At 42.2% G+C, this 16232-nt stretch overlaps 1 protein-coding gene across 7 annotated transcripts in view; it reads left to right on the plus strand.

Moving 5' to 3' along the window:
* LOC138849197 (uncharacterized) overlaps positions 1-16232 on the plus strand; it is a 106286-nt gene that overhangs the window by 19568 nt on the left and 70486 nt on the right. For 5 of the 7 annotated variants that reach the window (XR_016230955.1, XR_016230954.1, XR_016230951.1 and 2 more), the window contains one exon: positions 12099-12312. Coding sequence is in view for 1 of the 7 variants with exons in the window: in XM_089328446.1 (XP_089184572.1) it covers positions 11669-11737; positions 12099-12312 (283 nt within the window). In the remaining 6 variants the exon portion in view is untranslated. Of the gene's footprint in view, positions 1-11668; positions 11738-12098; positions 12313-12523; positions 12541-16232 lie in introns of those variants that run through there. The other 2 variants (XR_016230953.1, XM_089328446.1) reach the window with 2 other exon arrangements.

The raw sequence follows: 16232 nt of genomic DNA on the forward strand, positions 1-16232 counted from the left end.
GACAGGTAGAGTTATAGACAGTCAGAGAGAGAGAGAGACAGACAGAAAGGTCTTTCTTCTGTTGGTTCACTCCCGAAATGGCTGCTATGGCCGGCGCTGTACTGATCTGAAGCCAGGAGCCAGGTGCTTCCTCCTGGTCTCCCATGCAGGTACAGGGCCCAAGCACTTGGAATATCCTCCACTGCCTTCCCAGGCCACAGCAGAGAGCTGGACTGGAAGAGGAGCAACCGGGACTCGAAGCCGGTGCCCATATGGGATGCCGGCGTTGCAGGTGGAGGATTAACCAAGTGAGCCATGGTGCCAGCCCCGCCCATTTCATTTTTAAAACAACTTTCATGTATTTGTTTCATTTCATTAGAGAGAGAGAGAGAGAGAGAGAGAGAGAGAGAGATCTTTCATTTGCTGGTTCACTCCCCAAATACCTGAAACAGCCTGGGCTGAAGTCAAGAGCTCAGATCTCCATTCAGGTCTCCCACATGGATGGCAGGGACGCAGGTACCTGAGCCACCCTCTGTTGCTTCCCCAGGTGCACATTAGGAGCAATCTGGATCAGAAACGGTGGGGCCAGGCACTCCAGTATGGGTTACGGAGTTCCAAGTAGCATATTCACCACTGTGCCAAATGCTCATTTCATCTTGCCCATTTTTGCTGTAGAGTTTACAGAGCTCTTAATACATTCTGCATGCAGACCTTCATCAGAAATGTGATCTACAAATATTTCCTTCAGGTTTATGGCTTGCCTTTTCAGCTTCTTAAGAGTGTCTTTGCTAGGGTAACACTTTTAAGTTTGTTGAATCCCACTGTAATGTTTTCGAAAAAAATTGTACAGATCATCTTTTTCCATGCCATGTCTAAGAACTCTTCATCTAACTAATTTCCTAAGATTTCTTCCAATTTTTAAAAGACCTTTAGAGTTTTAGATGTTAACATTTATGTTAGTGATCCATTTGAGTTAATTTTTATATCAGGTGTGAGTTTATGTCCAGGTTTATTTGTTTTGACCACAAATATCCAATTATTCCAATAACAGTTATTGAAAAGATGCTCCTTTTTCTCCCATTGAGTTGATTCTGCACCTTTGTCAAGAATTGGTTGGCTCTCCTGTATTGTAAGGTCTATTTCTGGATTCATTATTGTGTATACCTTTTTGTATATCTTTTCTTCAGTGCCACATTGTCTTGACTATTGTTGTTCTGTAAAATGTCTTCAAATTGTGTACTGTGAGTTCTCCAACTGTTCTTTTTCGAAACTATTTTGGCTTATTCCAATTCCTTTGCTTTTCCATATTCACTTTAAAATCAGATTGTTGATATCTACACAAAACTGTTAATGAACTTTTTTTTTTAAAGATTTATCTATTTATTTGAAAGGCAGAGTTACAGAGATGCAGAGGTGGGGTTGGTCTTCCATCTGCTGGTTCACTCCCCAGTTGGCTGAAATGGCCAGAGCTGCGCCAATCTGAAGCCAGGAACCAGGAGCCTCCCCTGGGACCCCCACATAGGTTCAGGGGCACAAGGACTTGGGCCATTCTCTCCTGCCTTCCCAGGCCATAGCAGAGAGCTGGATCAGAAGCGGAGCAGCCAGGACTTGAACCGGTGCCCATATGAGATGCTGGCACTGCAGTAGGCGGCTTTACCCACTACGCCACAGCTCCGGTCCCTGTTAATGAACTTTTAAGAAAAGATTTACTTATTTGAAATGCAGAGTTATATACACAGAGACAGAAAGACAGAGAGAGGGAAAAAGAGAGAGAGAGAGAGAGAGTCAGAGAGAGACAGAGAGAGAGAGATATGTCTTCCATGCACTGTTTCACTCTCCAAATGGCCACAGATGCCGGGGCTGGGCCAGGCTGAAGCCAGGAGCCAAGAGCTTCTTCCAGGTCTCCCACATGGTTCTTGGGTTGCTTTTCCAGGCCATTAACATGGAGCTAGATTGGAAGTAGAGCAGCCAGGACTCGAACTGGCACCTATATGGGATGCAGGCACTGCAAATTGTAGCTTAACCAGCTATGCCACAGTGCTGGCCCCTATTCTGGAATTTTGATTGGAATTATATTGATTGTACAGGTAAATTTAGAGAGAATTAGTATCTTGACAACATTGACTCTTTAATCTATGAGCATGATATATCGCTCTACTTACTCAGGTCTTTCTTGATTTCTTTCATCAAGCTCTGTAGTTTTTAGGATGCAAAATCTATATGTGCTTTGTTAGATTTAAATCTAAGTTTTTCATTATTTGTTATTTTAAATGCTCCTGTTTTTAAAATTTTAATCTTCTAGCTGTTTATTGCCAATATTTAAAAATAAAATTCCTTTTCTTTATTAAGCTTATTTTAATAGTTCTGAGAACTTTATATATTCCTTAGATTTTCTGCTGTAGATATTTGTGTCATCTGGAAATAGTTTTATTTTTCATTTCTGTAGATCTTTGCTGTTCTGCTTTGTGTCCATACCCCACACATACTTTAGGAAAATATAGGGGTTTGTATAGGTACACACAGGTTTGAAGGGTTCCTTTCTTTGATTCTCCCCTTTTTTGAATTCCTCTCACAGTTTTCATATTCAAAGGCCTTTATTCCTCATCCTTTACCTAGAAAATTGGTACTTTTTTTTTACTCTGACTGGCTGTTGCATATCTGTGCTAAACTCAATAACCTTCAGGTTACAGTGGCAAGACAACAGCCCAAAAGTGGTTAGGGATTGACAAAGGGCATCTTTGCTTTGCTCATCTGGCTAGAAACATGCATTTTCTCTTGGAGTTTCAGGTTCCTATTCCACTCTGCAACTGAGACTGCTCATGTGGCAAGAAAAAAAAAGGAGGAAAAAAGAGAAAATGACAAGAAGAGACAAAGATCTCGGGATATTTCCACTGCCTTCTCTGGCTGACAGAAGCCTCCTTTCCAAGGCGTATGACCAGGAATATGGGATTCCTGTTTCTGTCATCCATACCCACTGTGTTAGCTAGTTTATCACCACTATAGCTAAAAAAAAAAAAAAAAACCAAGAAGAGCTACTTAGGAAGGAAGAAGATTTATTTTGGTGCACAATTTTTGGAGGTGTACAATTTAAGATTGGGTGAACTTACCAGTCTGTTGTCTGATGAGGGTGGTGGAAAGTAGAACCCCTACAGAGGAGGGATCTTCTGGTGAGTTAGGAAGCAGAGAGAAAGAATGGCTAGGCCCGGCCCAGGCCTGTATACCAAGTCCCCTTGTGAGAATTCTCTCCTGAAAGCATGCCTTTAGCGACCCAAGGTTCATAGCCGAGAGAGTTTGCCTTGAGTCTCAGATGAGACTTTGGATTTTTGACCAATGCTGGAGCTTTGGGACTTGACTTTAGGACTTTGAGGGATGGGATGAATGCATTTTGTATTGTGAGATGGACATAACCTAGATTCTATAACTGGATCAAGTTTTAGCATCTCAATCCTTAATCCATTGACAATGAATATTAATTAACCATTCACATAAGACTTTGATGAGCAAGCCCACAATTCATAGGACTTTTGGGGGACACCCACACTATTATCCAAATCATAACGTTCCATCCCTGACCCTTCAAACCCTTCATTTGGTTGGGTGGGTACCAACTCTGCTTTAATGAAATAATTTGTGTTGTATGTGCTCCTAGAAAAGTTACTTATCCTCTTTGAGTCTCACTCCTCATCTATAAAGTGGAGATCCTAATGAGGTTTATACAGATTGAATGCCAATATGAGCAAAAGCCTTAATGCAGTACTTGACAACACAGAAGAAGTGCTCAATAATTGATAGCTACTTTTATCCATATCATAACAGCTAAGAGGGACTAAATGGTCTTCCTCAGGTCATATACCTGGAGGGTGATATACTTAAGACTGCTAGTTCTTACCAAGGCAGTATTTCCTGGATGGATTTCTGTTTGTCATGTAAGCAGTGGTTTTGGTGTTTTTCTCTCTAAGAGACAGAGATGACAAATTCCTGAACTTTGTCATTCTGGTCTGCTGGGAGGGCCAGTAACAACCAGTGAAGCTCACTGACAGATGGAATTTGAAGAGGAGAGCTTAAATTCTTCTGTGCCACATGTCAGGCCTGTGAAAAGTGAAAAGTGGGACTTCAAATGGCATTCATGATTTCCGTCAGCTCCTTTGCACGGAATCTGACTGTTCTCATTCCACTGCCTTCCCAAATTCTTTCCCTATTTTTTTCTTTTCAACCATATTTCCCATCTGTCAACTCATTCCCTCTAATTTCTCCCCATGTCTAGCAATTACCATTCCCCATATGGCCACATAAAATCTACCATCTAAGGAGAAAAAAAATCATAAAAACAAAACTAGAAAAATAAAACTCAACACTAAAACATAATTTAGAGTTAAACACTTCTACCTGCAGCCAAAAAATAATAAAAGGGACCAGATTTATGTTCCTGCTGGAAACTAAAAAATTTAGACAAAATATATATGATACAACTGTTCTCAATACATCAATGCATCAAATTTCAGTTGATGGAGGGACAATGGTCTCTGAGAGACAGGAAATGGAGCGATCCCTTCAGTTGTCTTAGCTTACTGACTGCACAGGTTTTCAGGTCATAATGAAGAGAGCAGATCCTCAGAGATTTCCTGAATTGTGGTAATGGAATCAGTAGTTCAGGGAGGCTGCTAGATTCACAGCGTGTGTTTGCAGGGAAACTCTCTGAAACCAGGGGATGAGACATCCAAAAGATTACAGGGGACAATAATTAGGGTCTATTCCCTAACTTTATAATTCATGTATCATTTGGTAGAACACTAAGGAGACTCTTGCTTCTATAGTGGGATGAACTAGCCTTCTACTAAATGCTGTTCCAGCCTTGCCCCAAAACTTAAAAGCAAGACCTAAAAAGATCAGACTATTTTCAAGTAACTTTACTTTGTTCCTGAATGAAAATAAAAAAAATTCATAGGAATGGGAAAATATCTTCCACCCTACAAGATGAAATTGACAATTTTGGCCCCCAATCTAATCAGGCATGCAGAGAAATAGGAAAATAGAAATACAATATAATAAGTGGGGAAACCATTGAAACTGACCCAGAAATTATACAGACAATAGAATGAGTAGATATGAACAGTAAAGCAATAGTTATTATAGTCGCATTCCATATGTTCAAGAAGTTAGAGTGCTGCTGATTGAATGTGTTCAATAGAGACACACAAGTAACAGACTTTGGTGCGGCCATTAAGATGCTGCTTGGGATAGCCGGATCCCATAGTGGAGTATCTACTAGGTGCAAGTCTTAGTATCTCCAGACTCCCAATTCCAGCTTCTTGCTAATGAGCATCTAGGGAAACAGCAAGTGATGGCTCAAGTAGTTGTGTCGGCTGCCCACCTGAGAGATCCAGATTGAGTTCCTGGCTCCTGGCTTTGGCATGACCTAGCCCTGGCTGTTGTGGCCATTCTCCATCTCCACCCCCCCACTGCCTTTCAACAACAAAAATTGTAAAGATAAAAACTAGAATAACTAAAGTGAAAGATACAAAGACTTCTGAATGGGATTAACAAGAGATTAGACACTTCAAAAGAAAAGATTAGTAAAGTTGAAGACATAGCAATGAAAAACTTGTAAATAGACGTACACAGAGAAGACTTCGATCCCCCCAAAGGAGATGAAGTAGGCAGGAAAAATAATTGAATACATAACAAACATGAATTTTTTAAAGCTGATGAAAAAAATTCATAGATCAAATCTCAATGAACTCTAACCACAGGAAAGCATGAAGAAGAGTACACCAAGACATACAATAATCATAAATTTAGGTATAAAGAGGAATTATTAAGTTAGAAGAAAAGATGCAAATGAAGGTGGATTTCTCATCAGAACCAATGCAATCTGGAATATAGTAGAAGAATGTTTTTAAAGAAAAAAATCCCTGTGACTGAGTTAGACAAAGATTTCTTAGTAACAGCAGCAGAAGCAAGATTTATTAAAAGAAAAATTAAACTTCATGAAAATAAGATGTTTTGCCTCTTGAAAGACTTATGAATATAAGATACCAAGGCACAGACTGGAAGAATATGTTTGCAAATGACATATGTGACTCAGGATTTGGATCCAGAATATATAAAGAACTCCCAAGACTCGATGTTGTGAAGATTGTCCAGTAAAAAATGGGCAACATATTGTAACAGACACATTAGCAAAGAAAATGCATGCATGGGTGCCAAATAAGTGCAGGAGAAGTTGTTGAACATTGTAAGACATTAGGAGAAATGTGAATAACAACTACGAGATAACACTATACACCTGTCAGAATGCCTAAATTAAAAGGCACATTGTTGATGGAATGTAAAAATGGAATGCTCAATTTGGAAAAGCTGTTTGGCAGTTTTTAAAAAACTTCAAGTATTTGGGGCCAGTGTTGTGGTGCAGAGGGCTGTCCATGTTGCCAGTATCCCATGAGTGTAGCCTGTATTCCTACTGCTCTACTTCTGATCTAGTTCCCTGCTAAAGTGCATGAGAAAGCAGCGGAAGATTGTCCAAGTAATTGGGCCTCTAACACCCATGTGGGAGAGCCAGATAGAGTTCCAGGCTCCCAGCTTTAGCCTGGCTTGGCCCCAGCTGTTCATTGCAGTTGTTTGGGGGAGTGAACCACTGGATGGAAGATCCCTCTCTCTCTGTAACACTGCTTTTACAACAACTAGTTACCCAAATAAATAAAACTTTTTTAAAAAATGAAAATGTGAAGCATTCTCCTGGCACATGACCTAATCTACTTCCAGGTATTTTAACCCAAGAAATTAGAACATACTTCCATACAGAGAATTTCACAGCAGTGTTTATTTCTGGGAGAGAAGGAGTGAAGGAAAACTGAATTCCTTACTAGGGACTTTTGTCCCTCACAGAGACAGCTTACCATCTAAGGAAGCCCTGTGTGTATGTGTGTGTTGGGGAGGGTGTGGTGTAGCAAATATGAAACTCTGGCAGTTGTTGAAAGAGCAGGAGTGTCTCAATAACAACATTCTCTGAATTGTGCCTTAAGCACTGGCATGGTAATCAAAGCCAGTTGTGAAGTACCTATTGTAAATAGCTCAGAAGCCGACCATTTTTCTACACGTCAACAGCTATTTATAATATTTAATCATGTCTGTACTTTGCATGTGAACACCCCCTTGGTAGTCATATCCCCTTCCCCCCACCATATATTTCAGTGGGTTTGCAAATTTAACCTTTCCATGAGTGAGGAATTGGAGGTGGCAAAAAAGGCATCTCCTGATAGCATTTTTTATTTTATTGGGTAGTTATGAAACTTGATTCTTGTTTTTTATTTTATTGGTTAGTTATGAACCTACCCTGTGAAAGGGTTCAGACTTTTCTCAGTTTGTCCCTAGATTGAATTGAAAGCCCATTGTCTATATTCAATTCAGCTGGACAGTGGTTATTTTCTAGACATTGTATGATATGTATTTGAAGAAAAATTGCATTTCAAAGGTCATTTGTAATGGATACAAAAGGTTTATTCTAAAAACCTGTCCACTAGGATTCCATGTGTTTTGAATTCCATGAAACCACTTAGTGAATCAGGATCAGCATGGTTTAAAATGAAATAGAACCAATTCCACAATGCATCTACAAATCAAAGCATCAACTTATATACCTTAACTATATCTGATTCCCATTTGTTAATCATACCTCCATAATGCTGGAGAAAATCTTTGAAAAATAAAAATCATACAGAAATTTTCAGAGTACATCACACTTAGGGCAACTAATGTTTCATGAAAATTTGATCTCATATATTTGTATTTTATGTGTGTTCTTAGGCTGGGTTCAGTGAAATAAATGTGTTCTTATAGTGAGGTGGGTCAGCATGTTTGAAAAACATTGTTCAATGCTTCTTCCTGAACTACCTGACTCCTTGCTAGCTGGCACTATAGGCAGGACTTAGGCTCAGCAAATCAGTGCGACTTGCATGAGATTTGAAAGTGTGATGGTTAATTTTATGTGCTCAAATACTCATCAAACATTATTCTGGGTGTTCCTATGAAAGTGTTTTTGGATGTGATTAACATTTTATGTATTTTAAAGGTTTATTTATTTGAAAAACAGAGAGAAGGGCACACATATACACACACACAGTGAGTAGGAGAGAGAGAGATTTCTCATCCATCCATTAGTTCACTCACCAAATGCCCACAAAAGCCAGGAGCCAGGAACCCTATCCAGGTCTCTCACAAGGGTGGCGGGGGCCCCAAGCACCTGGGCCATCTTCCACTGCTTTGCCAGGAGAGTTAGCAAGAAGCTGGATCAGAAGCAGAGCAATCAGTACAGAAGCAAGCACTGATACGAGATGCTTGAGATGCAAGTGACAGCTTTACTTGCTGTGCCACAATGCTGGCCCTGAGATTAACATTTTAACTGGTAGACAGTAAAGCCATTGTCCTCCCTCCTGTGAGTGGAGCTCATTCCATCAAGTGTTGTCCTCAACATGGAACAAAATGACTCCTGCGGACAGGGATATGGATTGCCCCTGCTTTTTTTTTTTTTTTTTTTTTTTTTTTTTTTTTTTTTTTGACAGGCAGAGTGGACAGTGAGAGAGAGAGACAGAGAGAAAGGTCTTCCTTTGCCGGTGGTTCACCCTCCAATGGCCGCTGCGGCTGGTGCGCTGCAGCCAGTGCACCGTGCTGATCTGAAGGCAGGAGCCAGGTACTTATCCTGGTTTCCCAGGGGGTGCAGGGCCCAAGCACTTGGGCCATCCTCCACTGCACTCCCTGGCCACAGCAGAGAGCTGGCCTGGAAGAGGGGCAACCAGGACAGAATCCGGCGCCCCGACCGGGACTAGAACCCGGTGTGCCGGCGCTGCAAGGCAGAGGATTAGCCTAGTGACCCGTGGTGCCGGCGCCCCTGCTTTTGCACTTGACTTGAAACATCAGCTGAGGGCTCTAGCTTGCTGGAGCCTCCATAATCATAGGAGCCAATCCCTTAAACAATGAATCTCTTTCCATAAAGATATGCATCCATTGTTGGTTCTGTTTTTCTGGGGATACTCTACTAACACAGATGAAAGATGTATCTAACAACAGTCATGCTATTTTTTGCTGGCCAAACACAATGTGGTAGGCAGATTTCTAAACTTAGCCCCCAAGGTTCCACACTCTTAATTCTAGAACATGTGACTACAAAGAGATAGAACTCCTGTGGTTATATCGTCTTATGGCACAGTTGACCTTAAAATACAGCAATGATCTGGGTGGGCCTAATTTCATCAGATGGGCCCATTTAAAAGTAGGGAGCTTCTCTGGATGGAGACAGTGAAGGAAGTCAGAGAGATTTGCGCTGGGGAGGGAGTAGGTTCTCCATGAGGAATCTTGCTGCTACCTGTGATGTGTGGGCGAGCCTGTGAGTGATCGCCAGCCAGGAAATGAAGACCTCAGGGACTGAATTCAACCAAACCTGAATGTGCTTGGAAGTACATTTCCCTGGGAGCCTTCAATAAAAAACCAACCTGCCGACACCTTGACTTCTGCCTAGGAGGCTCTAAGGAGAGAACAACCTAGATTTGTGAAGAGTGGTGTTAATAAGTGGATGTTGTTTTAAGCCACTAAATTTGTGGTAAATTGTTACATAGCTATAGAAAACCAGTGTACATAGTCATGGAGGTGTGTGTGTGTGTGCTGTGTTTGGCAGAGATTCTAGCAACCTGTCATGGATATCAAGAGATGGAGAGTACAATGCCTGTGAAAACCAGAGCTCATGTTAGTGTTGTGTCTTGGTGGTTTAAGCCACAGCCTGCAACACTGACATCCCACATGGACACTTGTTTGAGTCCCGGCTGCTCCACTTCCAATCCAGTCCCATGCTAATGTGCCTGGGAAAGCATTCAGAGGATGGCCTAGGTCCTTGGGTCCTTACACTCACATAGGAAACCCCAGTAGAATTCTAGGCTCCTGGCTTCAGCCTGGCTCAGCCCCAGCTGTTGGTGTTGGGACCGTTTTGTGAGTGAATCAGCAGATGGATGGTCTCTCTTTCTGTCTCTCTGTATCTCTGCCTTTTAATAAGTAAATCTTAAAAGAAAAAAAAAACAAGATCTCAAGGTTTAGGACTCAAATTTAGAGTCATCTCAGAAAGTAGAATCAAAATATCAGAACAAAGAGCAAAGATTTAAGACCATAGAACCTCAATAGTTTGAGAGCTTGCTCTGGTAGGGAAAAGTTCCTTTGGAGTTAGGGGAGAGACTGGACAGTATTCTGTAGGCTCCCCCTTAACACCACTGGGTCATTACCTCCCTACTCTCAGGCAAAAACCCCTTCTACTCTCCCTTGAAATGCCTGCCTGCATCCTCCTCACTCTGTCTACCCAGCTCCTGAGCAACAACACCCCATCATTCTGTTAACTCTCTGGAACCCTGTTCACACTTTTCCTCTATTGTAAGCAACTTCAGAATCCTAGCGCACTGGGTCCAACAAGGCAACTTCACAGTTTTCTAACTTCTCTGATCCCCCAACCTTAAGCCCTGGTTCCCTTTAGTAACCTATTTCCATGGCTGCATTCTAGGCTCTGTCATGACTTGGAAGAAGAGATTTGACTCTGGAATCTCAGACTTCCAGCCTAGTCTCTCCAAAGAGCAGCAACAGCCCAGGTGTCTCAGAACTTAACTGCATTGCTTTGCCTACCTATACTCCCCAGTTCATACAGGTTTAATCCCTAAAGTCTTATGTTAATGGTAATAAGAGGGTAGAAGCTTGCTCTAGTTATGGTGTTTAGAGGTGGGGCCTTTCGGAAGTGATTAGATTGGATTTGGTTGTTAAGGTGGAGCCCTGTGATTGAATCCTGACAGCTTTATAACGAGACACACAGACATTCACAATCCTCATCTCTTGCCTTGTGATGTCTGTGCTACATTGGGATTCTGCCAGTAGGAACACTGTCATCAGAGAGCAAGCCACAAGGGCCTGCCTGACCTTGCACTGTGAACCTTCAAAACTGTGGATCAAAATAAACCTCTTGGGGGCCAGCTCTGTGATGTAGCAGGTAAAGCTGCCACCTGCAGTGCTGGCATCCCATAAGGACCCTTGTTCAAGACTTGGCTGCTCCACTTCTGATCCAGCTCTCTGCTCATGGCCTGGGAAAGCAAAGGGAGATAGCCTGAGTGCTTGGACCCCTGCATTCACATGGGAGACCTGAAGAAGCTCCTGGCTCCTGGCTTTGGATTGGCCCAGCTCCAGCTGCTGGTGGCCATTTGGGGAGTGAACCGGCAGATCAAAGATCTCTCTCTCTATCTCTCTCTCTCTCTGCCTCTGCATCTCTTAAATAGTTCTGGACATCTATTTCCACTCACCACAGCAGCTATTCCAAACCTTCGTCACTTCCTTTAACGTACTTCTCTCATCTTTTTTTTTTTTTTAGAAGATGACTCTTAGTGCAAAGAAAGAACTTATACTATAGAAAACTTCAAATTCTCACCCAAGTCCTAACCTTCAACCCCCTCCAGCACCCCTACCTAAAGAGAAAGAATTGTATTTTTCCCATTCAACACACTCATTCCACCACCACTGAGTGTGAACTACATCCCAGTAGACCATGCTATATGTTGGGAATAGTAGAAACGCACAAGATGTGAACTCCATCTACAAGGAGCTTAAAATCATGTAGGGAGAGGTCAACCTATAACTGAATTGTAATTCAGTGTGTACTATTGTGTAATGATAGGAACATGCCCAGAGCATTACAAGATCCATGGGAGGGAAAAATCACCTGCTTCAATCTTCGTGGGAAGGGGTAGGTATTGTCATCAGGGAATTTCTGGATGGTGTGTTGCTTGAGCTTCCCCTTAAGGAAGGAGACAGAAGGGTCAAGAATTGGGAGAGAGGGTAGAGAGATGGAGAACAGGAAGACGGTTTAAGCAAAAACATGAAGTTGAGTCCATCTGGCCAGTAACTTCAAACTGAACACATTTTCCCCAGGGTTTTTTCTCCTTTATTCTTTATCCTACTCTATGGCACCCCTGCCTGTTTAGTGATCAGTAATGTGAGAGGTTTCTTGGATTCCTCTTGTTCCTTCACCCCCATCAGTCAACAGTGATTCGTTTTTTTGTTTTTGTGGTGTTAACATTTTGTACGTGCCTCTCTCTCTTTGCTAGGGTCAGTACAATGGTCTCATAATTAGCCTCGCCTGCATACCGCCTCTAGTGGGATCTTTCTCACATGCACAATGGATTACATCACTGCCAGTCCAAAACAAGGTGTCCCAGCAGGACAGGAGAGACCTTTGCCATACAGCCTCTGTGCTCACCTCTGCAGACTCACTCCCTGGTGATGCACCACACCTCTCAACTCTGGCGGAAGAAACTATTGGTAAGTTCCCTGGTGTGCTCTGTTGTTCCATAGGAACAATATTCTGCCATAAGTATCAGAATATTTCAATGCAAAATCTTCACATGGGTCCAGTTTAATGCCTAAAGCAATAATCAGACATTCAGCTGTTGTTTCTTTTACTTTCAGCAATAATGGCTGTAATAGGTACTCTTAATGCATTCCTCCACTTTTCCCTTTGGATTCTCTCCAGGATGGTGATGATGGTAATGACTGTTTACAGATTGACTCTCTCCAGTTTGATCATCCATCAAGAGTCTTAAGTTACCTTAGCTGTCCTGTTTCTAGTTACATTCTATTTTATTTTAAATAAACTTGTATTTTCATTACATTTTCCCATAAACTTCAGACAAATTTTAAATTTTATTTGAGACGCAGAGAGACAGAGACAGCCTGCCAGCCAGCCAGCCAGAGCTCCCATCCAATAGCTTAGTCCCCAAATGCCCATAACAGCTAGTGCTGGGCCAGGCTGGATCTGGGAGCTGGGAAGTCAGTCCCACGTGGATGGCAGGAACTCAGTCTTGAGTTGGAACTGCATTGGCAGGAAGCTGGAATCAAGAGTTGGAGCTGGGCACCAAGCCCAAGCACTGCAGTATGGAATGTGGGTGTCTTACCCAGCTGAACGCCTACCCCCAATCCTCTGTTGACAGTTTCTAATGCTTTTCTGTTTCATTTGTCTGCCTAGGGTACCCCTGTTTACTTTTGGTTACCACCACCATTTCCATCTCTCAGGAAGTCCTTCCAGTCACCCATCAATTCCCCTGACTCTATCTGTATTCACTGCCAGTGACACCTCTTACATTTTTATTGCCTCCATAGGACATGATCTCTCTGGGGATAAGAGATCATTCATTTTCCTAATTTCCAGCTCTTTCTCTAGTACTAGACCAGAGCAAGTGCTTTATAAATGGAGGTTGAATCAGTAAATGCAGGTTGAATGTACAAAGGAATGGGATACATTGATGAAAGTCTCAGTCTAGAACCCTGGTGCTTTTGAATTCAACCCACAGAAAAATCAGAGCTTTTGAGTCAACCAGAGAATTCTTTTGTTCAATCCTAGGGGAAGTCACTGTATTCCAAAACCCTATAAGCTGAGCGTAAGATCCTTTTGCAGATACCTGAAAATAGCATGATTTACTAAGAGGCTAGACCTTAGTGTTAAAGTAACTGTTTGGGAAGCTGTTAGACTGAGATGGCTCCAGTGCCCTTGAGTTCCTCCATAAGCAAACTGAAACCCACCTCAGTGGAAACAGAGTCTAGAGAAGGAAACACAAGCTTGGCAAACCACAAGCAGCCCACAGAACACTCACTAAGAAACTAGAGAGACTTGGGATGATCCAGATAAGACTACTGCTCCACTTCAATGAATCAAGTGCCTTCTTTGCCTTGCTTCCCCCTCCATCCTATAAAGGCCCCCCATGTCTCTCCTTTAGCAGGGCCCTGAACTACTGCAGGCTGCCCACACACATCAGGAGAGCCACAGCAAACACCGCAGGGTCCCTAGGGGTGAGGTGTTGCCCTTCGGTAGATGGCATAGTGTGACCATAGGCATACAGTGTGACCTTGAACCTTGAATGGGAGGAGAGGGCATCTGAAGTCGGAGGGTGTGGAAGAGAAGTGAGAATCCCAATTGGAGTGGCAAAAACTAAAAGGAACACTAATATCTTTTTAGTATGCTTCCCTATAAGAATCCAAAAGAAAATGGTATTTTCCCCTAATTGGTTTTTTATGGTAACATATGCACAGTAACAGTTCATACTTTATAAAAAGGTACTTAATGATAGTAAACCTCTGTCCTGCTCTGGCCCTCCATTTTTCTTCCCGAGAGGTAACCACTTTTATAAGTCTCTAATCTTTCTCCCCTAACCTCTAAGTATCAAAATAGAAATTGTAACTTTTATTGTTTTTAAGGATCTATTTTATTTATTTGAAAATATAGAGTGATACAGAGAGGGAAAGACAGACAGAAAGGGACAGGGAGAGTGAGAGTGAGAGAGAGAGCTTTCAGCCATTGGTTCATTCCCCAAAAGACTAAGCCAGGCCAAAGCCAGGAGCTCTGAGCTCCATTGAGGTATCCCACGTGGGTGGTAGGGCCCAAATACTTGTGTAATCCTCTACTGTTTTCCCAGGTCCATTAGTAGGGAGATGGATTGGAAGCAGAGCAGCTGGGACTTGAACTGGCACTCTGATATGGGATGTCAGCATCACAAGCTGCAGCTGGCTCTGAAAATTATCATACACAGACACACACACAAATCTGGCTAAATCTAATATATATATTTAAAACATATTTATTTATTGCTTATTTGAAAGGCAGAATTATGGGGGGAGAGAGAAAGAGAAAGAGAGAGAGAGAGAGAGAGAGAGAGAGAGAATCTTCCATCTGTTGGTTCACTCCCCAAATGGCCACAATAACCAGGGCTGGATATGGCCAAAACCAGAAGCTGAGAGCTCCATCTGGGTGGCAAGGCCTAAGCACTTTGGTCATCATTTTCTGCTTTCTCAGGTGCCTTAGCAGGGAGGTGGATCAGAAGTAGAACAGCTAGGACTCTAACTGGTATGCCAGCAGCAGTTTAACCAGCTATGCCATAGCACTGGTCCCTAATATCTATCTTTTTCCATATTTTTAAACATAATTGGTCGCATCCTATCATCAAGAGCTCTCTATATTTAGCTCAGAGACATTATTATTACTTTATTATGGTGAGAACATACAACAGGAAATCTACCCTCTTAAATTTTTAAGTATATAGTACAATGAGATGTGTTTAAATTCCTACTTGGCATTCCTACTATAACTGCATGATGGTTATTTAATCAAGTCCTCTGTTGATGGATATGTATCTTTTTAGTCTATTGCTATTTCTAGTAGTGCTGTGATGGAAATTCCTGTACATACATGTGTCAGCCAGTGATCAGCAAAAGCAAGTGGCACATCTGAAGCTTAACTGAAGAATTTAATAATGGAGGGACTGTTTGCACAGCTGCTAACCAAACTAATGGAACTAACAATGCACAGTTAAGCACTCAGGAACTGGCAACAAGGGAGAAGCTTGTACGACTACTAGGCATGAAGGGACAAGGGAAAGGAGCAGTGTAACTAGAAGCCAGGAAGACCATTGCCATGGTAGACAGGCCACAATCCACCTCAGGAGCTATGGCTGGCTGTTGGCTGGGCAGTGCAGCTGCTACCCAAACTGCAGCCATCAGAGTAGGAGCAGGAGGAACAAATAGCTTCCCCTGTCTCCTCTTGCTCTCTGGTTCTCTCCAGCTGTTGAAGACAAGAGGAGGCCCACGTGATGCAATCCATGAAGGTCAGTAAGTAAGAAGAACAGATTTAAAACCACATTTGGAAGGGAAAATGAAGGACACCCAGTGTTAAATAAAAATCACAGAAGGCCATTGTTGTGGACCAAGCTTCTGCAGAGACCAGGGTGAGAGCCAAAGTTGTAGTCACTCATGCTAAAGTTCTGTGTTGCAAGCTGAAACAAAGCTGTTTATCTGAACTTCCAAGAAATCAGGATCAGGGAAGAAACAGCCAAGCTGTGCAAACAGGCCGGTGTTAGCTGGCCTGTGATGAGGTTTCCTCTGCCTCAATCCCTACAAGGAAAAGTAATCTGAAGTAAACGGATGTTACCCAGTCAGATATCTTCTTATTGTTCTGTCCCTCTGCTCCTGACTTCCAAGGAAAGTAACTCTGAAATGACCAATGTGCTTTTGTTTTTGGTTTCTGCCTTTTTCAAGCCCTTCTCGATCTATAAAACCAACTTCTTTTGCTTGGGTCATCAGAACCCTCATGTTATTTTTTGGAATAAAGTGTGGCTTGATTCTAGAGTGGAAAATTAAGCCAATTAAGATCTTTAAATTGTTGTAATTTTGACCTTTGGTACTAGTGTACTATG

Source organism: Oryctolagus cuniculus, chromosome 3, assembly GCF_051225735.1.
Source record: "Oryctolagus cuniculus isolate XC-2025 breed Fujian yellow rabbit chromosome 3, ASM5122573v1, whole genome shotgun sequence".
NCBI classification, from domain to species: domain Eukaryota; kingdom Metazoa; phylum Chordata; class Mammalia; order Lagomorpha; family Leporidae; genus Oryctolagus; species Oryctolagus cuniculus.